We start from the raw sequence: 21,324 nt of genomic DNA on the forward strand, positions 1-21,324 counted from the left end.
GGGGGGATTTTAGACATGACTAGGGATGCCTTCCCTGTAACTGAAAAGGAAGCAAGAGCTAGCCAACTGAACAGGGTGGAAAGAGCAGAGGAAGCAGAATGTGCAAAGGTCCTGTAGTGGGAGTGTGGGAGGAGCAAGGAGTTCTGTATGGCTAGAGAAGTAAGAGGGGGGAAGGGGGAGGGAGGGAGGGAAGAGATGAGGAGAGAAGTGGCCAAAGGGTCATGGGAGGACTCTGACATCCACACTTCAAAGAAGAACATGACCTGGCTTGGGATCACTGGAACGTCTATTAGAAGTGGCCTGGAAGCTGGGCATGGTAGTGCACACCTTTAATCCCAGTGCTTAGAAGGCAGAGACAGGCAGGTCTCTGTGAGTTGGAGGCCAGCATGGTCTACACAGCAAGTTTTGGCAGGCCAGTACTCAGTGTCTTAGTTTCCATTGCTATGAAGAGACACTATGACCACAGCAACTCTTATAAAGGAAAGCATTTAATTGGGGCTGGCTTACAGTTCATAGGTTTAGTTCATTGTCCTTATGGTGGGAAGCATGGTGGCGTGCAGGCAGACATGGTGCTGGAGAGGTAGCTTAGAGTTCTACATCAGGATTGGCAGGCAGCAGGAACAGTCAGAGAGACTTGGCCTGGCTTGAGCTTCTGAAACCTCGAAGCCCACCCCCAATGACACACTTTCTCCAACAAGGCCACACCCACTCCAACAAGGCCACACCCACTCCAACAAGGCCACACTTACCCCAACAAGGCCACACCTCCTAATCGTTTCAAATAGTGCCACTCCCTATGAACCTAATGGGGGCCATTTTCATTCAAGCAACCACACCCTGTCTCAAGGAAATAAAATAAAATAAAGGTCTGTAGGAACAATGGTGGCAGTGAGGAGACTCGGGGAAGAGATCACAGACATTTATTGTAAGGCTGATCTTTCCAAAGGATAAAAATCTCTGGCCCTTGGGGCCTTATGCCGCAAGACGGGGGAGGGCCAGGCCACATGCCAGGCAAGCAGACGGTCACTGGCAAAATCTAAGACCGAGTATGGCTGTGGGCTGCTGGGTAGATGGAAAATACTCTGGTCTCATCCCGGCTGTGCTTGGCCAGCCCTGTCCTCAAGTTGAGCCTATGACAAGAGCAGTGCGAAATGTGACTCCAAGGTTGTGGTGAGGAATCTGGCAGAGAACAGATGTGGAAACTGAGTAAATCAAGGGTGTGTGTATGTATGTGTGTGTGTGTGTGTGTGTGTGTGTGTGTGTGTGTGTGTGTGTGTGTGTGTGTGTGTGTGTGTGTGTGTGTGTGTGTGTGTGTGTGTTATCCTACTCTAACACACAGGAGTGTAGGGAGTGAGGTATCTCACTTGGCCACTAGGGGGAGCCCTGCAACCCTGTCTCCAGCAGAAATTAAATTGGCAAGCCTCTTTCCCAACTCACGAAGGGAATTTCAGAAGTTCCCAGCAGCTCTTGGGTGGAAATAGATGTGCCCCTGAGATGTTGTCATAGTGCCAGGGGTTCTGTGGTTGGCACGACATGAGAGGTTGGTATATAGAATCCAAGTTTCCTCCAGTGTCTTCTCATGAACCCCCCCCCCCGCCCCCCCCCCCCCCTGCCACCTCCCACCCCAAATCCAACCAGAATAAGTGGGGAAGGAAAGCCGTAGGAGGAGAATGCTGCCCCTGGCACTGATGGGAGCATCCTAGTGGCCAAGCTGTCCGCATGCCTCCTGGGTGGATCTCCAGCTTATTTAAAGTGGGTTAAACAGTCCGTGAGCAGGTGCTTATGTCAGGCTCTGTGCTGAGTATGAAGCAGCCTTGGGAGGCAGCAGGAATTCCTGTCCCCTAGAGAGCCAGAAGCAGGGCTTTGAATTTCTTAGGGTCTCTCTTACCTCTTCATTTATCTGAAGATTTAAAAAGGCCCAGTGAGGGCTGGAGAGATGTCTCAGCCACTAAGAGCACGAATTGCTCTTCCAGAGGCCCAGGTTCGGTTCCCAGCACCCACTCGGCATGTCACAACTGTCTGTAACTACAGTTCCAGGGCATCTGGTACCACCTCTGGCCTAGGAGTGACTGTGTTGCTTACTGAACAAGGACAGCCAGATGACTGGCAGGGTGATATAGGAACTAAGATCTAGGCTGCTTTCCACTCACCAGACCCTGAGTCCTGGCAATAGTCTGCAGTCTGCTCAGGAGAAGGAATGGGGTCCTAAGAAACAGCCTGAGGACAATCTGGGTAAATGGAATAAGCCATGAGTCATGTGCCAGGTAGAGGGTGATCTGAGTTTTCTCTTCAAAGAGCTCTGAGGAAGGTTCCATGATTGAGTATTTTCTGAGCACCACAAGAAAACTGAAATAGAAATGTTCAGGAGTTCCAGGCTAGCCTGGGCAACAGAATCAGCCTCCTCCACAAAAAAAGGGGGGGGGGGCTCTATGAGACTTCAGGGTTATATCCTAGTACTTCGAGTCACAAGGGGGGAAGCATGCCCCAGCCTCATGCTCTATGAAATGGGTAGCACCCACCTGACCTCCAGATGGACAGTGAAAGGCCAGGGTTGGGAAGAGTCACCAAAAGTACAGTGCATGGAAGGTCTCAGTTAATTTCGCTGCCTCTACCATGCAAAGCCATCACCCCCTCACAGGAGAACAAAAAGATGACCACTGAGAAGGTGTCGACTGCAAGCCTGGATAGAAGCCAAGCTCCCTCAGAGGCCAGTAACCCTGGAATCAGCAGTTGACCCACCTTCCTTCACATGGACAGATAGAGAAGGTCCTCCCAGAGTCCCATGGGGTCACTTGGAGCCTATCACCTAGGCTTGGACCCTGAGTCAGGGGACACCTCTCCATTCTCACATTGCCCCATATGCTCAAGCCAGCCAAGGCTGGTGGGCCTGAGCATGGGCCAGCCTTCCCCCCCCCCCCCCCCCCCCCCGCAGCCCTCCTGCTAGCCTGCTTCAGGCCAGCATGGTGGCAGGCCCTGCTTGCTCCCTAGGGAGTCTGCCGCCAGGCCTGATGGCATTAGCAGAGGGAAGGAGACGGCCAGGCTGTCAGTCTGGAGGTGCCCCTCAGAGCTCCTCCTGGCTGGAGCAAGGAGGGTGGGCAGCTCTGGAGCTGGGCTGTCAGGGTCTTCACAGAGACGAGGCCGGAGAGGTCTGCCTGACAGCTCGCCCACCGAATTAGGACCATTTGCATGCTAATTTCTAGTGCTCCAACGGGCTGGCAGGCTGGCTGGGGTGTGTGGAGTGTGCAGAGAGGCGCACACCTCCCAGCCCGCCTGCGAAGGAACAATGCTTGACTGATCTAGCGGCGTTAACGAGCAAATTATGGTAATTTTGTTATTACAAATGCATAGAAATTTCCAAAGCAGGCAGCCATTCAGGGTACCTCCCTTGCTCCTCCCTGCTCCTAAATATGGAGCCTCCTGTTTGTACACACAGGTCAGCCCCTGCTTCGGGACTGAGATTTCCAGGCAGCAGCCTTCCCATCATGAATGGGACTGGAGCTGGTCACCAGTCAGGCATGTATCCCTGTGGGCAGACCGGCCGGCCTCCAGCTGTTGAGCCCCTCCAACCTCACCCTCTTTGTATCTTCTTCGCCTCCTGGGCCTATCATTCCAGCAAAGCCACTCCCAAGCACCATGTTCAAGTTGGCTTCCCTCCATTCTGAACATGAAACATGGCCGCTTCTCCTCCTAGAAGCTCTTAGGGCTTCAGAATCATTTGGTCGTGTCTGTGCCCACACTGTGAACCGGGCTCAGCAACGAGGAAGAGCCTGGAGTACCTGGGGAGTACACGTGAGGGAAGACAGCCAGAGCCTAGCTCACAAATGCAGACCCCACCCAGCTGGCTCAGTGGCAGTGTAATGAAGCCAAGCCATTTCCGGAATTTACTTGCCAGTTGGCAACCTTGCCTGGTGTTTGTAATTGTCCACTGTAGAAACAGCAACTTGCTGGTGTGTCTCGTGATCATTTTGGTTGGCAGTGCATTTCCAGGAAGGATGCTCCGGGATGCATCCAGAGAGGCACTGTTTCCTGGCATGATCCTGGTTCCCAGGTGGAGTGGGGAGGGGGTGTGGCCACTCCAGGGGCAGGGCTGGGCACCAGGGCAGTGAAGTCGCCTTACAAGGGCGGGGTGGTCATATACCCAGCATTATAAGGAATGTTGGCAGCCCTCCTGCTCTGTAATCAGGATTTCCAGCCAGCCTGATGTGGCTGAAATCCGCCTTGGAAGCTGGTGAAGAAAAAACCTTCAATTACAGAAGCCTGCTGTGAAGAAAGTCTGCTTCTGGAGGCTGGAGACTGTTATGCTGGGGGGCAAAGGCCTAACCCAGAGGGCAGCCTTAGTGACTACAGGCATGGGTTGTGTGTGAGTTTGCTGTTTGCCTGATTCTCTGGTTGGGTTACCCCTTCCAGAGGGACTGAACCTAGAGAAAGAACACAGTCATTGCATTGTGTCCAGCTACCTGATGGGGGTGAAAAGCAGAGCTGGAAGGAGCAGACCTTCCCCTTCCCCTTCCCCTCCCCACAATGCCCCAGGTTCCAGGCCCAATCTGCTGGCCTGAGGAAGACACCATCTATAGCCCCTGGGCCAGAGCAGGAAGAACTCTCAGAGCTGGCCAGGCCTATAGGCCCCAGCAGGAGCATGATGGAGGGCCAGTGGGACAAGGGTTTTTCAAACATGTATTAGAAGCTCTGGTGCCTGGGAGCATTCTGGAAACTCCAAGTCTTTAGGTGGATGGGAGGCAAGATGCTTTCCTTCCTTGCTTCTAGGGAGGACTGAGGCAGTTGGGGAAGGCAGGCTGGCTCTTCCTTTAGCCTTCCCTGTGACTCTGCCCACAGCCTCTCCTGGCCTCAGCTTGGGACTCCAGGCCTCTCTATCCACGATGGAGGGCGAAGTTGCTGTAGAGTACATGAAGGCCTCTCTGGACCCTGAGGTGAGTCCTGTGTTAGCATGGACTCCATCCGTACTCCTCAACCCAGGCCTGCTTCAGCCACCTGTCATGTTTCTCCAACAGGGTGGACTTGCCCACCATGGGCAGGGCCCCTAGCTGCGGCCTCTCTGAGACAGGGCCCCCATGGCTGCGCCTCCCACCACGACCTGCTCTATACCCTCAGAAAAGAGCCTGGGAGGTGGAGGCCGCAGGGCCGGTTCCTGAGCTGTGAAAGTCAGACCCAGAATTTTTCCTGTCAATCAGGTTTTTTGGGTTTTGTCCCCCTTCAACCTCCCCAGCCTCGTTCCTAGGTGTTCTCTCTGTATGAATCCTTACCTAATGTGTTCTTGGAAAAGCAGGGCATTCCCCAAGTCCCCGTGCATTTGGTTCAGTCCAGGCCCCTCAGTGTTAACACGGCACTTTCGCTTGTTGCGGATCAGCTCACGCCACAACCCTTCTCTGGTGCCTCACAGGGGAAGCCCCTTCTAGACAAGAATGCTGAGTGTCCAAGAGTCGAACTTCAAGTGGGTGAAGTCCTTCCCCTGTCTGCCAGAGGCTCCATTTGTGGTGTGGCTCTAACAACCCCTTCTCCTGGGGCTCAGTTTTCATCTCTGTCAACTGGGGCCAACAGTCATGCTGGGAGGTTTGGAAACCATAAAGCTCAGTACGAATGAAAGGTCATGTTCTTAGTAGTTAGGTCCTCTGGTCTGGAGGGACACTTCCGGAGCATTTCTGAGCTGGGATGTTCTTTAGACAAAAGAATACGAGGAGACAGTTCACACCTTTTGTCTCCTTGTTTCTTCCTTCCTTCCTTCCTTCCTTCCTTCCTTCCTTCCTTCCTTCCTTCCTTCCCAGCCCGGCTTTAAGCCTCCCTTAAGTCCTTTATTTTGTGGCTGCACATAGACTCCTTATAAAGAACATTCATTTGTTCAGGGTCACCGCGTGGTTTTTCATTAAAAACAAATTACCCGCATTCAGGGAGGACATCTGGGCTTCCCGGCTCCCATTAATGACTATATTTCCAGCCTCCCTGGCCTGGTTGGGCTCCTCTTGCCTGTCACCCTGCCTTCCAGGCCCCAGGGGGACAATGAGAGTGACAGTCAAGTGAAAGGGGAAACATGAGGGATGAGGGCGATAGGCGAGTCCCCCGGGAGGGAAGGAGAAAAAGGGAAGGAAAAAACCCCAGCTCAGACAGAGGGTAACAAGGGCCATTGTCTCAGTGTCTTCCAGAGAGCAGCCAGAGCAAACATTGGAAGGGTTAGGGCAGCGTTCAAGTGGAGCACAAGCCCTGTTTAATGACACCCCGGACCCCGAGCCTGGGCTCCACTCAGACCAGTTAAGCAGAGGGTGCGGTGTTTCAGTAAGTTCTACCTCCATCTCCCAGACCATCTGCTGTGTGTCGGGACTGGGCATAGTCCCTCCTCTGAGAGGAGCTCCAGGCTGGGTCTAACCCCAGAAGCCATCAGGAGACAGGGCCACATAGTCCCAACAGCTCCAAGCAGGCAGATCCTGGTTGGTGGCCTGGGGTTGAGCTGACGGTGGACAAGGCCCTGGGGTGCTCACAGGGGAACTGAGGTCCTTAATGACAAATAGGTACCCTGAAAGAGTAAGTGTTGATTAGCCTAGGGCAGACTCAACATTGACAGGTGGGTAGGGAGCGAGAAAGGACTGCCCCACAATCTGAAGTGCAGTATCCTAGAATCCCAGAAGGAAAGGCTTCTGCTGGGCCTGGGGGAACTGTGGGCCAGGAAGGCTGTCTGGGGCCTCAGGGGAGCACCAGGGAAGCCATATTCTTCTCCTGGGCCCAGTGCCTATTAAATAGGCTGTAGTGATATTTTGTTTGTGTTCTAACAAATAAAGCTGGCCTGGAGATCAGAGTGCAGAGCTAGTCACTAGTTAACCATAGAGGTCAGGCAGTGGTGGTGCACACCTTTAATCCCAGCACTTGGGATCTCATGCCTTTGACCCCAGTACTTGGTAGGCACATGCCTTTAATCCCAGCACTAGGGAGGAGGAAGCAGGAAGTGATATGGCTGAGCGGAGAGAGGAATATAAGGTGGGAGGAGACAGGAGCTCAGCCTGCCCTTCGGTCTGAGGATTTGGCAGAAGTAAGAAGTTTCTCTAGTGGCTGGCTCCTTTACTTCTCTGGTCTTTCAGCATTTACCCTGATATCTGACTCTGGGTTTTTATTATTAAGACCAATTAGAACTCGCTCTAAAATAGGCTCCATGCCCTCTTAGTCTCCAGGGGCACCAAGGCTGGCTGAACTTGAGACAGGCGTTCTAGACCTCACTCCTCAGCCTGGTTGCTCTCAGGTTGCCTATGGTGTGAGTCCAAACTAGGTACATCACCACCGGAGCTGGTAGCTTGCTTCTGAACTGGGATGAACATTCTGCTCTCATAAGGTGCTTTCAGCGGCAACTTGGGTAACAAGTGTGTGTCACCTCTCTGGACGGTCAGCACTGTGAAGTTTAGGGGGTGGGTGGCTGAAGCATGGAGATTTGGTGTCCTTTGATATGCTCTTCCCTTGGAGGGCCAAAGCCTCACCTACTGACTCGCACTGCTTCTGTAGGCTCTGGGCTCGGGGAAGAAGCGTCTTTGGCGCAGTGAGCTAGAGGTGGTGGTGGCTGATCCAGCTGAAGGCGGACAGCTGACAAAGTCTTGGAAACAGGGGGTTGTGGATTCCAGCAAACAAGGAGGGGAAACACAGGCAGAGCTGGTACAGAAGGGCCAGTGTGCAGGACAACACTCAGCTCAGGCCCTTTCTGTGAAGGCCGTCGTGTTCTGGTCCCTCCTTTGCTCATCTCTCTCCTCACTGACTAACACCTGGTTTCTCCAGCTGAGAACTACTGTCTTGCTAGGTCCCTCCCATGCATAGGGACGGTGACACAGACACCTCTGAAGTCATCAGCTGGCTTCTCACTTCCCCACCTTTGAATATGGGCCATGGTGTATTCCCCATCTTTACGCAGCCCTCTGTAGAAGCACATGCCCCCCTCATTTGAGCCCAGCACCCCCCTGGCTAGGCTAAATCCCTGCGCTTATGTGACCCCTGACTTGTTCCTTTCGAGGCCCTCAATGACTTGCCTGACAAGGTGTCCTTAGGCTCATATGTAGATGGTCAATGAACTGAAGAGAGGGACTGAGGGCTGCTGACACCTCGTCGTCTGAAGGCCTGGCCTTTATTCATGGGGTCAACATGGATTAACAGAAATTTCGGTCTATCTCAAGTCCCTCCTCCCCAGGCACCCAAGTACCATCCTGTGAAGACCTCTTCTGTTCTATAGCACAATAACTATAATCCACTCCTAACTTCTGCCCTAAAATCACCAAAAGCTTATACCTATATTCTTGCCTTTGAAACCATTTGACCATGAGTAATGGGAGTGATTATTAGCTGTGATTTCTTTAGCAATCATGGTGTGGACTTGGGAACTTTTACAAAGTGAAACACTCCAACCTAAAATTGTTTTCAAGTGTGATGAAATTTTTATGAGCATTAAATGTAATAGTTAATAAAAGTTAATGTTGCAATATGCAGACATTTCACACAGCGTTTATTAATGCTAGCCTGCCAGCTTCCTTTTTGAATTTCAGAGGCAAAGTACGTTTCCCACCACCCCTCAGGCATCAGGCTGTTGTAAAGTCCTACAAAAGGGAATAGACCTTTCACACAGGGCCTGTCTGGGATCCTCTTTGCAAACTCGTGGGACATCCAGCGTGGGCCCCCTGCAGGTTCTCCAGTCTGGGAAGGGCTGATACTCACAATAATGGGAGAAAAAGCAGAAGGAAGGCTGGGCAGGTGAGGGGGGTCCTCAGCCTTAAGTAGTCAGACCACTGGTTGTCCAGTGGACAAAGGCTGGTTTGAGCTCTGGGCTCTCCAGCATGAGCAGCCCGGTGGGTGGCGGGGAGGACAGGACAGTGGTGGTGGGGTGCCCTCTGGCCTGGCTCTTCCTATGATGGCAGCCTCTTCTGCTCCACCCCATCCCCTGATAAGCCAGGCCTGTATCTGTTCCTCCTCATTTGCCCCCAGGCAAGACTCAGGCAGGTAACCAGAGAGAACTGCCACGGGCCCTCTTGGCTGGCCTTTTGGCAAGCAGTGGTACTGGACACATTCCCAGATGAGTAGCCTTGAGCCCTAGGCCTGGAGTCAAGCTGCTTTGTACTGACTGTGGGGCCAGAGTCTAGGGATGCCAGTCTTTCCTCAGGACTGGATCCATATCTGATCTCTCTTACCAGAATCTGGCTTGATCATCAGGGCCTAGAAGCTGATGGCCCAACCAAGGCCCGGGGGACCATCGATCCTTCTTAGAACCTCGTGTGTCTCCCATGCTCCCCTCTGTACCAACCAAGCACTCCAAACTCTCAGCAGGGGAGGGCATTGAGGGCATCCTTATATAGCCAGTGTGCAAGGCTCCCACGGACACTTTCATTCCTTCTAAAGCAAATCTTGACCTACCATCTGCAAGGCCACTACGACCTGGTCACGGTATTGTTTTCAAGGAGACCACCAGTAGAGGTCTGTGCTGATTTGAACCAGAATGACTCCCATAGCCCCTATGTTTGAACACTTGGCCCTCGGGGAGTGGGAAGGATCCGGAGGTGTGGAGGAGGTGTGTCACTGGGGGTGGCTTTGAGATTTCAAAGGCCAGTAGCAAGCTCAATCTCTCTCTCTCTCTCTCTCTCTCTCTCTCTCTCTCTCTCTCTCTCTCTCTCTCTCTGAAATTTGTGGATCAGAAGTGAGCTCTCAGCTACTTCTCCAGCACCAAGCCTACCTGCTGCCTGCCACTATGCTCCCCACCATGACGGTAATGGACTAATCCTCTCAAACTGTAAGCAAGCCCCCAATTAAATGCTTTTGTTTTATAAGCTGCCTTGGTCATGGTATCTCATCATGGCAATAGGAAAGTAACAAAACAAGGGCCTTTGGTGGAAACTTGGTCAGAATCTCAATACAGCCTCACATACCGTGACTGGGGCCGACCACCACCATCAGAGGAGTCAGAGACCTGGGAGCCATTGACTGTGATCCAGAGAAGCACCCAAGATAAGGTTTCCTCATATACCAGGTCCAAGTTCCCCTAGTGTGGCCAAGTGTTCCCCTTCCTGGCAGGCCAAGGATACCTGGGCTGAGCTGTCTTTCTCGGCTAGGAACATTTTTCTGATGGACCTGTGTGAACAGACTCCCAGCACCTGCTGGGGCCTGGAACATGCTCCCTCTCCACCTTTATGCGTCTGAAAGGGACTTAGCTTATGCTGGTTGAACAGAAAAGTGTCCTAAGTTTCCAGATTCCTGAGCTTTTGGGAATGATTCCAGGTGTGTTGGTCCTGAGAGGTAGTCCTGGCCAGCAAGGCATTTCTGGGGATCTTTCCAGTGGAAGTGTGGGAGGGTTATATAAGATCTGCAGTCCTTGGCCTTTTCATTCAGCAATCCCAACAGGTCCTTACTGAGTCCCCCTGCAGCCAGAGGTGGGGGTGGGGCTCTATCACATCATAGCCCCAAATATGAAGAGAACCCGGAAGTGTTTACTGCCCATTTAGAGCAGAGATGGTAGGACTCCAGAGCTCCCTAGGCTGGCCAGATGACATTTGCATGGACACTAGCTTGGAGGGACGGGACTAGGAAACACCTTAGGATGCATTCAGTCCTGTTTCCCCACCCACTGCCTCCTGTACTAGGAGCAGGAAGCCCCAGGGTCATGCACAAAGTCCTGTTACTGTCTGACAGTCTGGCCACTGGGATCAGAACCCAGGTCTCCTCGGCTCAGGCAGGGTCCTCAGGCCCAGGGGCTTTTCCAACTCGGAGTCTTTGCTTTTATGGCACCTTCCCCCAACTGTAGCAAGACTTAAGAAAGACTGTGTGGCTGCCAGTTTCTCCCCAAGCCCAGAGACAGACACCTCAGTGGATTTGCCCACACAGGATCGAGCTATTTGGGAGGACAGAGAGGCCGCAGGTCCTAAAGCCATTCCAGACATCTGCCATGTCCTGACGCTCCAGGGAGTGTCAATGGTGTCAGCAGAGGACTTCCCATCAGAGCCAGCCTGCCTCTCCTGCTCTTCTGTTTCATCCCTCCAAAGCTTCAGACCCAGCTCCTCCCAGGTGCCCATGCTCTCTGGTCCCCACGTGCCCACACTCTCTGGTCCCTCTTAGATGACAATACCCAGTATTGGCATTTCTGACTGGCAAATCCAGTCTTCAAGCTTCGGCTCAAATGATCTCTAAGACACCTACCTGATTGCCTCCACTCCATCCCATTGCCCCAGGCAACTCAACAATCCCTTCCCTCTGACTTCTTGAGCACTGCATACATTCCTGGAGTTTATCTTCAGTCTGTCTGTCTATCATCTATCTATCTATCTATCTATCTATCTATCTATCTATCTATCTATCTATCTATCTATCTATCTATCTATCTATCTATCATCTATCATCTATCTATCTGAATGTGCACATTCATGTGGATGCATGTGGAGGTAATAGCCAACCTCAGGGTCACTCCTCAGGAGACACTGTGTACCTTGTCTTGACAGTCTCCCACTGGTCTAGAGCTCACTCAAATAAGCAAGTTGGCCAGCAGGCCCCAGGGATCCTCTGTCTCTGCTTTCCCAGAGCTAGAATGACAAATGTGTGCCACTATGCCTGCATTTTTTTTAAAATGTGGGTTCAGAGGACTGAACTCAGGTCCTTACACTTGCACAACAGGTATTTTATTAACCAAGTCATCGCCTCAATGCCATACCTTTCAACACAGTACATGGAGTGATTTTATTTTTAACCTGTCTCCCAAATTGGACTGGGAGCTCCCTGAGAGCAGCATCTGGGTCTGAAATGCCACCCTGGACCCGGAACCAGCACTTAGTGTTTCTTAGGAAATGTCTGAGGAGTGAATAGTAGACAAGAGAAGGGACCACCTGTGGCTTCATCCTCTTTGTGTCTGGGTTCCCTCCTCCAGTCCTAGCATGGCCGAATGACTGGAGGCCACGAGAGGGCAGCAAAGAGTCAGAAACAGGCAACAGGTGTGCGCTCTGCGGCCAGCCCAAGCCAGAGTTCCAGCAGAAGGCCCAAGGAGAGCTTGAGGAGAAAGAAGGACGCACACGCACACACACGCGCACAAAGAGCAAAAAACCATTCATTCTCTAGAGAAGCACCCAGAGGGCAACGGTTCAAATTCCCATCAGTGCTGGAGTCTCCACCAAGTCTTTGCTGGCTAGCTTCTGCGGGTCTTTTCTAAACTTGTCCAGTTCACTGGGTTCTGTTCTAATTGTGGGAAGAGTCTCTACACAGGGTGGGAATAAAATGCCCTAAGTATATCTACCACCTGTGCAAACTGTATGTTACTCCCATGAGTAAAAATTGGCAGACCACACAGGAGTCCCTGTTAAACTTGGCCGTATCCTGCAAGGTTCTAGCCTCCACCCCTTAAGCCTGGCTAGCAGAACTCAGAATCAGGGATAGTCTCACCATAACAGAAAAATCCTTCCTCTCCTGACATCCTAATCCCCAGAGCAGAGAGAAATGAAGGTGACTGAGAGAATTAAGGTTGCTGATGAACTGTCCTGAAGAAAAAGGAATTAGCCTGGGTTGAGCCATAAGCCTGAGGTAAGCACAGGACCTCTCTGAACAGGAGACAAAGGAAGGCCAGGAGAGAAAAGTGATGAGACCCAACACTGCCAACCTTAAATATTAAACAGTGGGGCCACAAGCCAAAGAGTTCTGGCACTGTCCTCAAGCCAGAGAAGGAAGAAAACAGCTCTCCCCTTCGAGTGTCCAGAGGGAACGCAAAGGGAACACAACACCTTGATGTTGGCTCAGTTAGACTGTTTGGGGATCAGACTTCAAGAACTGGAAGAGAAAATTTTCCATTGTTTTAGGTCCCTGGGTTATGATAATTTGTTATGGGTGCAACAGGAAATTAATACACTTAGGTTACTGGAGAAGGCTTGTCTATGGAGAGGAACAGAAAGGCATGAATGAGCCAGGCAGGCTGGCCGAGAGCAGCCACAGGTGCTGGCTGCAGCCAAAGGATCAGGTCCCTCACCATCAGGGAAGAGCAGAGTAGGCTCCTGCCTCACCCTTGCAGCTTGCTCCAGACGTCCCTTCTGGTTCCAGATGCTCCTTCTGTCCCTCGTCCTCAGCTACCACCTCCTCAAGAGACCAAAACCTCTCATTTCAGTGTGTAACTTAATTGCAAGGCTTCTAGAAGTGATGTTTCTCAATCCTTGACTACTAGTGACTACTAGAGTGCCCAGGACCATGGGGACCACGGGGACCACAGGGATCGGCCATGCTCCTTTGTTCACACTGCTCTGACAGGCCTCCTGTCTATCAGCTTCTGTATCTGATGCAGCCTGGGGAAGACGAGAACACTGTCAGGCCTGCTGGCACATTTGCCTACAGCTCCAAAGCGGGAGCCAAGCGAGGGGCTGGGGAGGGAGTCCCTGATCCCTTGAGTGATTCTCAAAGATGCTTGCCCTGTTTTCAGACTCACTGAAGCCAAAGGGCAGCGAACTCTCTTCCCTGCAGCCTGAGGTATTTAAGAGTTCCAAATGCCATGTCAATACCTGTTAGGTTGCACAAATATTTTCAGGCAGGCATCTGATACTTACTCACCGATCAAGACACTATGGAATCTTTGGTGCAAAACTTTTGGCATTTGCTGAGACTTGATGAAAATAGATACGAAAACTGTCTCCACCTTAAGCTGATACAATATGTGGGCTTTGCTTTCTTCAATGTAAGCAATCTGCAAAGGGGCTGTAGGAAGGGAGTCTACGAACACCTCAGAGGAGCTGGATGCTGTGTTCTGCCGGACATGAGAACGTCCTGGAGCAGGAGAGGCAGATAACCCAGTAACAGCATCAGGGCCAGGAAGCAGGGCATGCCAATAAGCTGCCACTCAACACAGAACACTCGAGGCCGAGTTTTTTTTTTTTTTTTTTTTTTTACATCCCAAAGTTCAACTGCCTGAGTGTACCCTGGAGGCAGTCCTCCTTCTGTTTGTCCTGAAAGCAAATGTTATAAATGGAGGGCTCTACTTATATGTGGAAAGCAGTGACAGCCAAGCGATTCCTAGAGCCCATGGAGGCAGAGAGCTATGGGGTTTCTGGTTTCCCTGCAGATTGCCCTGCAGGCCCATCGCAAGTACAGGAGACTGATTCACACAGCAAAACCATCCATCCCAGTGTGGCCACCTCAGAGCTGGGAAACTAGATAACAGCTCCCCCGGAGCATGTCAACTGTTTTCTCAGAACATGCCAACAGGCCCCCCACAGCTGTGATAACTGGATCCCATCAAGTAAATACCTCAGGGACTTAGAAACCTGAGAGGTTAAGCGGCAGAAATCTGAACAAATGTAATATCAAAGCTCTCAAACAGATCACAGAATAGTCAGGTCCTGGTCCCTGGAACCTGAAGTGTGAGGCTCCTTATGTGAAACCTGTGAATGCCAAGACATGGTGGCAGATGTGCAGAAGTTGGGACCTTGAGCTATGAATGACCCTGTGCCCACACAGGCCATGAGTGCCCTTATGTGAAAGAAAGGTGATGTAGGGACTTGGCCTTGGGGTGATGCAGCTCCAGCAAGGACGAAGCTGGACGAGTTGAGGGACAGTCACTCCAAGGCTTCCAGGGAGAGGACTGTACCAGCACCAGCATTTTGGCCCGGTGATCCTGACTTCAGACTTGTTACAGAGCTGAGAGAGAATGTTCCCATTATCCTGAGCACTGCGTTTAGGATTTTCTTCTACTTGTCACAGGAAATTAAAACAGTTTTATCTTCTTTGCCCTGCCACTGTCCCCTAGCCAACACTCACCAAAAGTACCTAGAGCTCGCTTGGTGCTATGATGATACCCAAGGCTAGTGAGAACAGTGTGCACCACATAGCCAATGGAACACAAAACACTGGCCCCAGGTGGGAGCATCCTGGAAGCTTGTGGGCAGTGATACTTGTGCTCAGACCTGAAGAGTGAGGCTGGATCGCAGCAGGCCAAGGTGGGAAGTGGTCCAGCCAAGGATACAGAATGAAGAAGAGTGACTGAGGACAGGGAGGGCTGGAAGAGGGGCCCACAAAGCTAGCTAGGGCCAGCCCTTGACAATGCATGGGGGGCAGGCCAGACCACTGCTCTGCTGAAAGGCAAGGGCCTCTGTGCTGGGGACATAAGCCATCTAAGAAACAGGTTTGGAGACAACTTAGAAACAGAACATGACAGCAGCTAGGGCACCAAGGAGCAAGAGCTAAGCTGTCTTGATCTGGCATTAAGTGCTGTGAGTGTGGGACAAGAGAAATCTCAGAGTCAGTCAGGAGGAGGAGGTGGTGAAGGGGCAGGGAGCAGGGGGAGAGATATGGAGCAGGAAGAATTCAGGGTCCTTGAGCAGCATGCTCTCCAACCATAGTTCCTGCTTTCTCCTTTTCAATTCTGTGCACTTGCCCTCTGTGGTGAAGGACCAAGTCCCACAGGCCCCATGTTCCTGTTGCAACAGACGGGACACCGTGCCCTTGTGTGGTGCTGTGACTCTGTTCCCATCCCTACTGGATGAGAAGCTGCCATCCTGGTGGGGCCTCTGCCAGGCCATAGCCAGGGATGTGGGGCCTGGGAGTTGGGGCTGGAGGAATGATAGGGTCCAAGGGTTGTTCTCTTTGGATAAGCCAGACAAGGTTTGGCTGCTTCTCTCAACTAGCTCTCTGGGAGAAGGGGAGGCTCTCTGGGAAGGTCATCAATGTGGTCTCTCTTTCACCAGCTCTAACTGGGACCGGGACCCAGGGCTACGACAGCAATCCCCTTCTGAAAAGCCAGAGTTGGGGACTTAGAGCACCCCTTTGCTAGGGGCCGAGCTCATTTGCAGCTCCATGAAGTCCACTAACTTCTTGGATCCCAGTCACTTAGAGAAATGGGGTTATACCCTCGAGCTAGCCCATCTGGCAGAGCTGTTCCATATGAGCACAGAGAAAGAAGTCTGTCTGTTGGTATGGAAGTGTAGTGGGTAGCCATCCCAGCATTGGCCTGGAAGTTCCAACCCCCATTGAGGCTTCGGTAATGGTCATGCCCACAAGGCAGGACTGAGGGAGGAAGCGGAAGACCCAGGGTCGAGAGGAGAGGTCTCTCTTGGTTCTGGGACCCTGGACACTGGAGGTAGACTGAGCAGAGTTCTCTAGAGAACACAGCTGTACTGTGCCATACCTTTGCCAGACCCTACAACCTATCCCTTCATTTGTAAGTTACCCCACAAAATAAACCTCCCTTTTAACTACGTGGAGTGGCCTTAATAATTTCACCAATATCTGGCACCCAATGTGGGGCACGAACCCACAACCCTGAGATTAAGAGTCTCATGCTCTACTGACTGAGCTAATGGGCCTGGCAAATGAGAGGGATTTGTCCTGACAGTGGGCCAGGCAGGAAAACTCTAACTACAGGAAGTGCCACATAAAGGTGAAGAGCCTTTCTTGAATGTGGTCTGTGGTCTCAATGGCTAGAGGCTGGCAAATGAGGAGCCCAAGGGTGTGGTGGTGGCAGTGTGTGCCCACCACCTCTGTCAGTCTGAGCACTGCATTTTTCCAGTATCTACCACAGGGCCATCCTTGCAGCAGGAAAGGTGAAGCTTTTGCAATACCACCTGGCAGGCCTCCCTGGTGTTGGCAAGGCCCAGGACAAGAGTGCTCACGGAGGCCATTTCCCATATGTCTCATATTTAAAAGGCATAAATCAAGCTAACAAACCGTTAAATGAAATATGTTCCAACCTCCTACCTTGTTAAATACACGGTGCATACAACTAGGCCAGGATGGGATTTTCAATTCTGTGGCTCCTTGATGTTCTCTGCCAGGGTGTGCAATGTGGGAAACCCCACTTGCCTGTGCCCTAAACTGCCCCACTTGTTGGCAAGTGTACACACACACACACAGACACACACCTGTGAATCCTCCTATACCTTACATTCAAGCTCATCAAGTCCCTACCAAGAGCTCACCATCAGGGGTTCACAAACAGGCCATCAGGGCACCTTCAGGAGGACAGCCCTGAGGTAGAGCCAGAAGAAACTTAGCTCCACCCAGGTGGGCCTCCAGAGTGGAGAAAGGAGCCCCTTGGCTCTGTGGACTCACCCTGGTCCACAGGATGGATGGAGAGGGGGAAACAGAGGACATCCTTTAAGGAATGGAGATCTCTGTTCTCGGGGTCAAAACCGACACTTCCCTGGTGCAGGGACAGAGTTTAAGGTTTTAATGGAGTTCAGTTTAGTCCATGTGGTAAACTCAGTCGTCAACAACCTACCAGTCGTGAAAACACACTGTGCTCATGCTCAAGGGATAAAGCCACCGAGTGCACCTTGTGGGGCTTCTATATGGTTCCTGGTACACAGACTGAGAAATAAAGGAGAAGTTGCGGGGAGGGAAGAAAGGCTGGGGGATACCCCAACTGGCTGGCCCTGCACCCCCATGGGTTCTGGTGCCCAGTGCAGCTGACCAGGGACTTTTTAAGTGTCAGACAAGGACCCAGCCTCTGATATCCTCCCCAGTGAAGCCGCTGCTAGCCTGGCCCCACTGCAGACCCAGCTGCGGAAGAGGCTGAGTCGACCTCTGCTGATTTATTCAGGTTGATTTCTCTGAAGCATGGAGGTCACCTGGGCTGCTTTGGGGCAGAGAGTGCCCTCCCACAGCAACCCCGTCTGCTGCCTGCTGCGGAGATGAGGACAGTGCAAACTCACCAGGCACCATCCCTGTCAGCGTTGGTGCAGAGTAGCTGCCCTGTCCAGCGGGGGGGACGTGCGGAGGGTACCCGGGAAGGGTCGTGCTTGCCAAGTCGCGGCCTGAAGAATCAAAGCAACAGATCACAGGGTGAGCATCTCTGCGGACTGCTGCTCGGCCACAGCTCCCTGGACATCCTACACATTTGTCACTTCTGGATGCTGAACACCAGCACGCTCTACTCCCCATGTCACTCATACACACACACACACACACACACACACACTAGCTATCCTGGCTCTACTTGGTGAGGAACAAGCTAGAACTGTGGTCTATCTCTGAGAAATCAGAACTGCTCAGGAGGTGGGACAATGGCTGTACCACGTAGCGGGCTGTGTACGCCCCAAGTGTGACTTAGACTTCTCCATCTCCACCCTGTGGCTTCCCATTGGTTCTCAGCATACAGTCCCCTCTCCTCCAGCCACATACAGTTGCCCACCATTGCCAGGCTCACACATCTCCCTCCTCCATTCCCAACAGCCCGTGATAGGAGCACCTCCTGTCTTCCAGCTCCACATCTGGCCATATATTGCATTTCCCTCCCATGACCCAGAGCTGTTCCTTTATTCAGTGAACATGCAGGGCACTTCTCCCAACACCAATACTGCCTGCTGCTGGCACGTGGTGGTGAAGGCCCTGACTCTCAAGTGGGGACTCCCAGCTCTTTGAGGGCAGGGATGACTTCATGTCCATCACTATGGCCCTGCTGGAGAGGTGGGGATCCATTAAGAGTCATTCACTCTGCTCAAGAATCAGTGCAAGAAGAACACTGAGAACTCTCCTTGGCCAGCCCAAGCTGACATTTTGGAGATGACAAAACAGACCTCAAATGGAAGAAAGGGAGAGAGTGGCTTGAGTCTCACGGGGACCCATGGCAGAGCAGGTACCTTGTGGCACATAGTAGGCATTTTATGAGTAAGTCCACAGGGTAACCAAACATCCAAGAGGCTTGTGGAAAGGAATCTCAAGGTAGCAGAATGCTGTGAGCAAGGAAAGAGCAACCATGTCCCTGTCTGTCCCCTCAGGAAGGAGCAGGGCCTGTGGCCCTTTGAACCCTCCTGCAGCTTAGGAAAGCACTCCCCTCACTGGACCCTGAAGGAAGACGCTGTCCTAGGGGAGAGAACAGACCACTAACCCTAAAAAGCTACGTGATGGGAAAGGGGAAGTGTCGGGAAAGGATGCAGATTTGGGACTAGGGTGCGGACACTGAGGATGGGGAGTAGTGGGAGAGTCATAAGGGACCGTGGGCTAGACGCTGAGTGACTGCTGATCGTGCAGAGCCAAGATGAGTCCCAGAGCGCCTGTCAATCTTTCCTACAAACCAGCAGTACCCAAGTAGGGATTCTGAGCCCAGCCTCGCCAAGAGGTGGCTGGAGGAGGGCCAATGTCACTGACCAATGTCCTCCTAAAGAACAGAATCCAGTATGGAGTGTGAGAACATGAACATGCCCTGAGTGACTGACTCCACAGCTCGTCTAGTGCCATCCGTCAGTGACCCTCCTGGAAGCTGCCTCAACTCCCAGTCTGCCAACCTTCCAGAACTTCAAGAACTCCTGACGGCCCCCAAAAGGAGTCCTGCCCAGGCTCATCACCTCCTTGGCTTTGGGCTGGGGACCTTGGCTCAGGTGTCTTTACATGAGATGCTGGAGTTGAGCCAACACCCCAGGGTTAACTCTGGGGACCCCTCCTCCTCGGCATGAACTGCACTTAGGCAAGCTTCTCAAGGAGGGCCAGGACGGACCTAGAAGCTCAAGCTTGCAGGACCGGAGGCCATGGAGGAGGTTTGCCTCATCCGGCTTCCTGCGCCTCTCTGTAAAGTCGGAGCTCCAAGTCAAGTCTTTGGATCCCAAGATCAGAAGGGCACAGGGCTAAATCATTTTAGTGAAAGAAGCCACTCTGTTGGAGAAGCAAGGGGCTTGGGGGTCCATGCAGCCCCCTCCATTCTTGTTCAAGGACAGACTCAAGAGGGGACCCTGGACCAGGCTCTTCTTGCCATTTTGCAGATGGAAAACTGAGGCCTGGTAGAGGAAGGGGAGCGACTGGGTTGGGGTCCATGGGGCCTGTGGCAGAGCAGACACCTCAGCCCAGTGCCTACCCCGGCCCAAGGCCTTCTCATCCTCAGTCTCCTTCACAGAGTCGGTGACCGGGGATGGGGATGGTGGAGGACTGTGACAGTGCCTCAGGAAGCAGAATGGGCACCAGTCGGACTCCTTGGCACAGGGCTGAGATGTCAGTAGCCTGTCTGTGAGACAGCCAAAGTCAGGGGCTGCTTGGGTGAGGGGCACCTCTGTCAATCATGGGAGCATCTCCACCAACTTGGGCAGCATCTCCCCACCCTGTCCCTGGCCCCAGGTTCCCACCTAATAATGACAGTTGCATGCAATGAACACTTGCAAAGAAATTATGAAATACAAGGCTCTTGCCAAGACTTTGAAAAGGTTAATGCCTCTAGCCCCCAACAACCCGAGGAGCTGAGGTATTGATATGAGTCCTTTCTTACAGGAAAGGAGATGTCCCCGGTGAGCCGGTGTCTATGTCTGCATGGCTAGCCAATCCATCCATGCCCCTCCCTTGCTATGGGACTATCTGTACTTCTGGCCATGATTCCTGAAGTGCCATCTCTCAGCTGGGACACTGTCACCATGACTTATTGGCTCCATCTTCCAGAAGGAAATTTGACTACACAGATTTTTTTTTTTTTATAGTGAACATGTTTTTCTGAGGGTTAAGACAAAAAAGGGGTACCAAACAGGTCTCCTGGGATATGGAGGGTGCTGTGGTGAAGCCCACCTAGTACAATTTTTCATGCACTCCCCAGCTGCCCGAGATGGAAACCAGGGCCCCGAGAAGGGCAGGGTGTACCCATGGAAACTCAGAGAATCTGAGCAAGGCTTGGCCTGGACTCTGGGGCACCTGCCTCCTGGGATCCAGCTCATTCTTCAACCAGTGTCTGCCCTTTGGGTCATGTTTGGTCAACAGTTTTTGCTGCTGGTACGTATACACTTTAAAACCTTGATCCTTCAAGCAAAGGTTCAGAAAATCAGAATCTTGGCAGAGAGCTCAACTCAGAAGGCCAGATGAAAAAGCAATAAAAGAAACTCGGGGAAGGAGGAAGGAATCAATACGGAGAAGGGGAACAAAAAGACAGGCACAACCCTAAGTACAACCGGGAGTCGGTGTTTGAAAATGAAGTGCCGTCTTTAGCCAGACCACCCTGACCCGGCCCAGTATCGTCTGAAAAGACCAATAAAACAAACAGATCTAAGTCAAGGCTTAAAACAAATCCCAGGGAATTATCAAGATAAATGGGCCCAAGCTTCTGCAGAGGGCCATGTCTGGGTCCATGGTCCAGTTGCAGCTGGGGACTGAGTTGATGTCTGAGGCCTGTGTCACCTCAGGGGTCACAGGAACCATGTGTGATGAAATCAGAGGACTTTGCTGAGCTGACCACCACCCTTCACTGGCCCTGGGAAATCTGGCCCTGCCTCTTGCTATACACTGTAGCAAGAGAGCTGGCCCTGACCCTCACAGGAGAGCTGGCCCCCACGGGAGAGCTGGCCCCTGCACTCCACAGAGACGGCTCCAGCCCTCACCAGAGGTGAGGGAGAGCTGACCCTGATGGCATGGACATAGGGGAGCTGGCTCCACCTCCTC

At 52.3% G+C, this 21,324-nt stretch overlaps 1 protein-coding gene across 2 annotated transcripts in view; it reads right to left on the reverse strand.

The window, feature by feature from the left end:
* Pax5 (paired box 5) overlaps positions 1–21,324 on the reverse strand; it is a 165,245-nt gene that overhangs the window by 20,926 nt on the left and 122,995 nt on the right. For both annotated transcript variants that reach the window (XM_036179224.1, XM_036179225.1), the window contains exon 8: positions 17,631–17,732. In XM_036179224.1, the coding sequence (XP_036035117.1) occupies positions 17,631–17,732 (102 nt within the window). The remainder of the gene's footprint in view (positions 1–17,630; positions 17,733–21,324) is intronic.

This window comes from Onychomys torridus, chromosome 2 (genome assembly GCF_903995425.1).
Source record: "Onychomys torridus chromosome 2, mOncTor1.1, whole genome shotgun sequence".
NCBI lineage: Eukaryota > Metazoa > Chordata > Mammalia > Rodentia > Cricetidae > Onychomys > Onychomys torridus.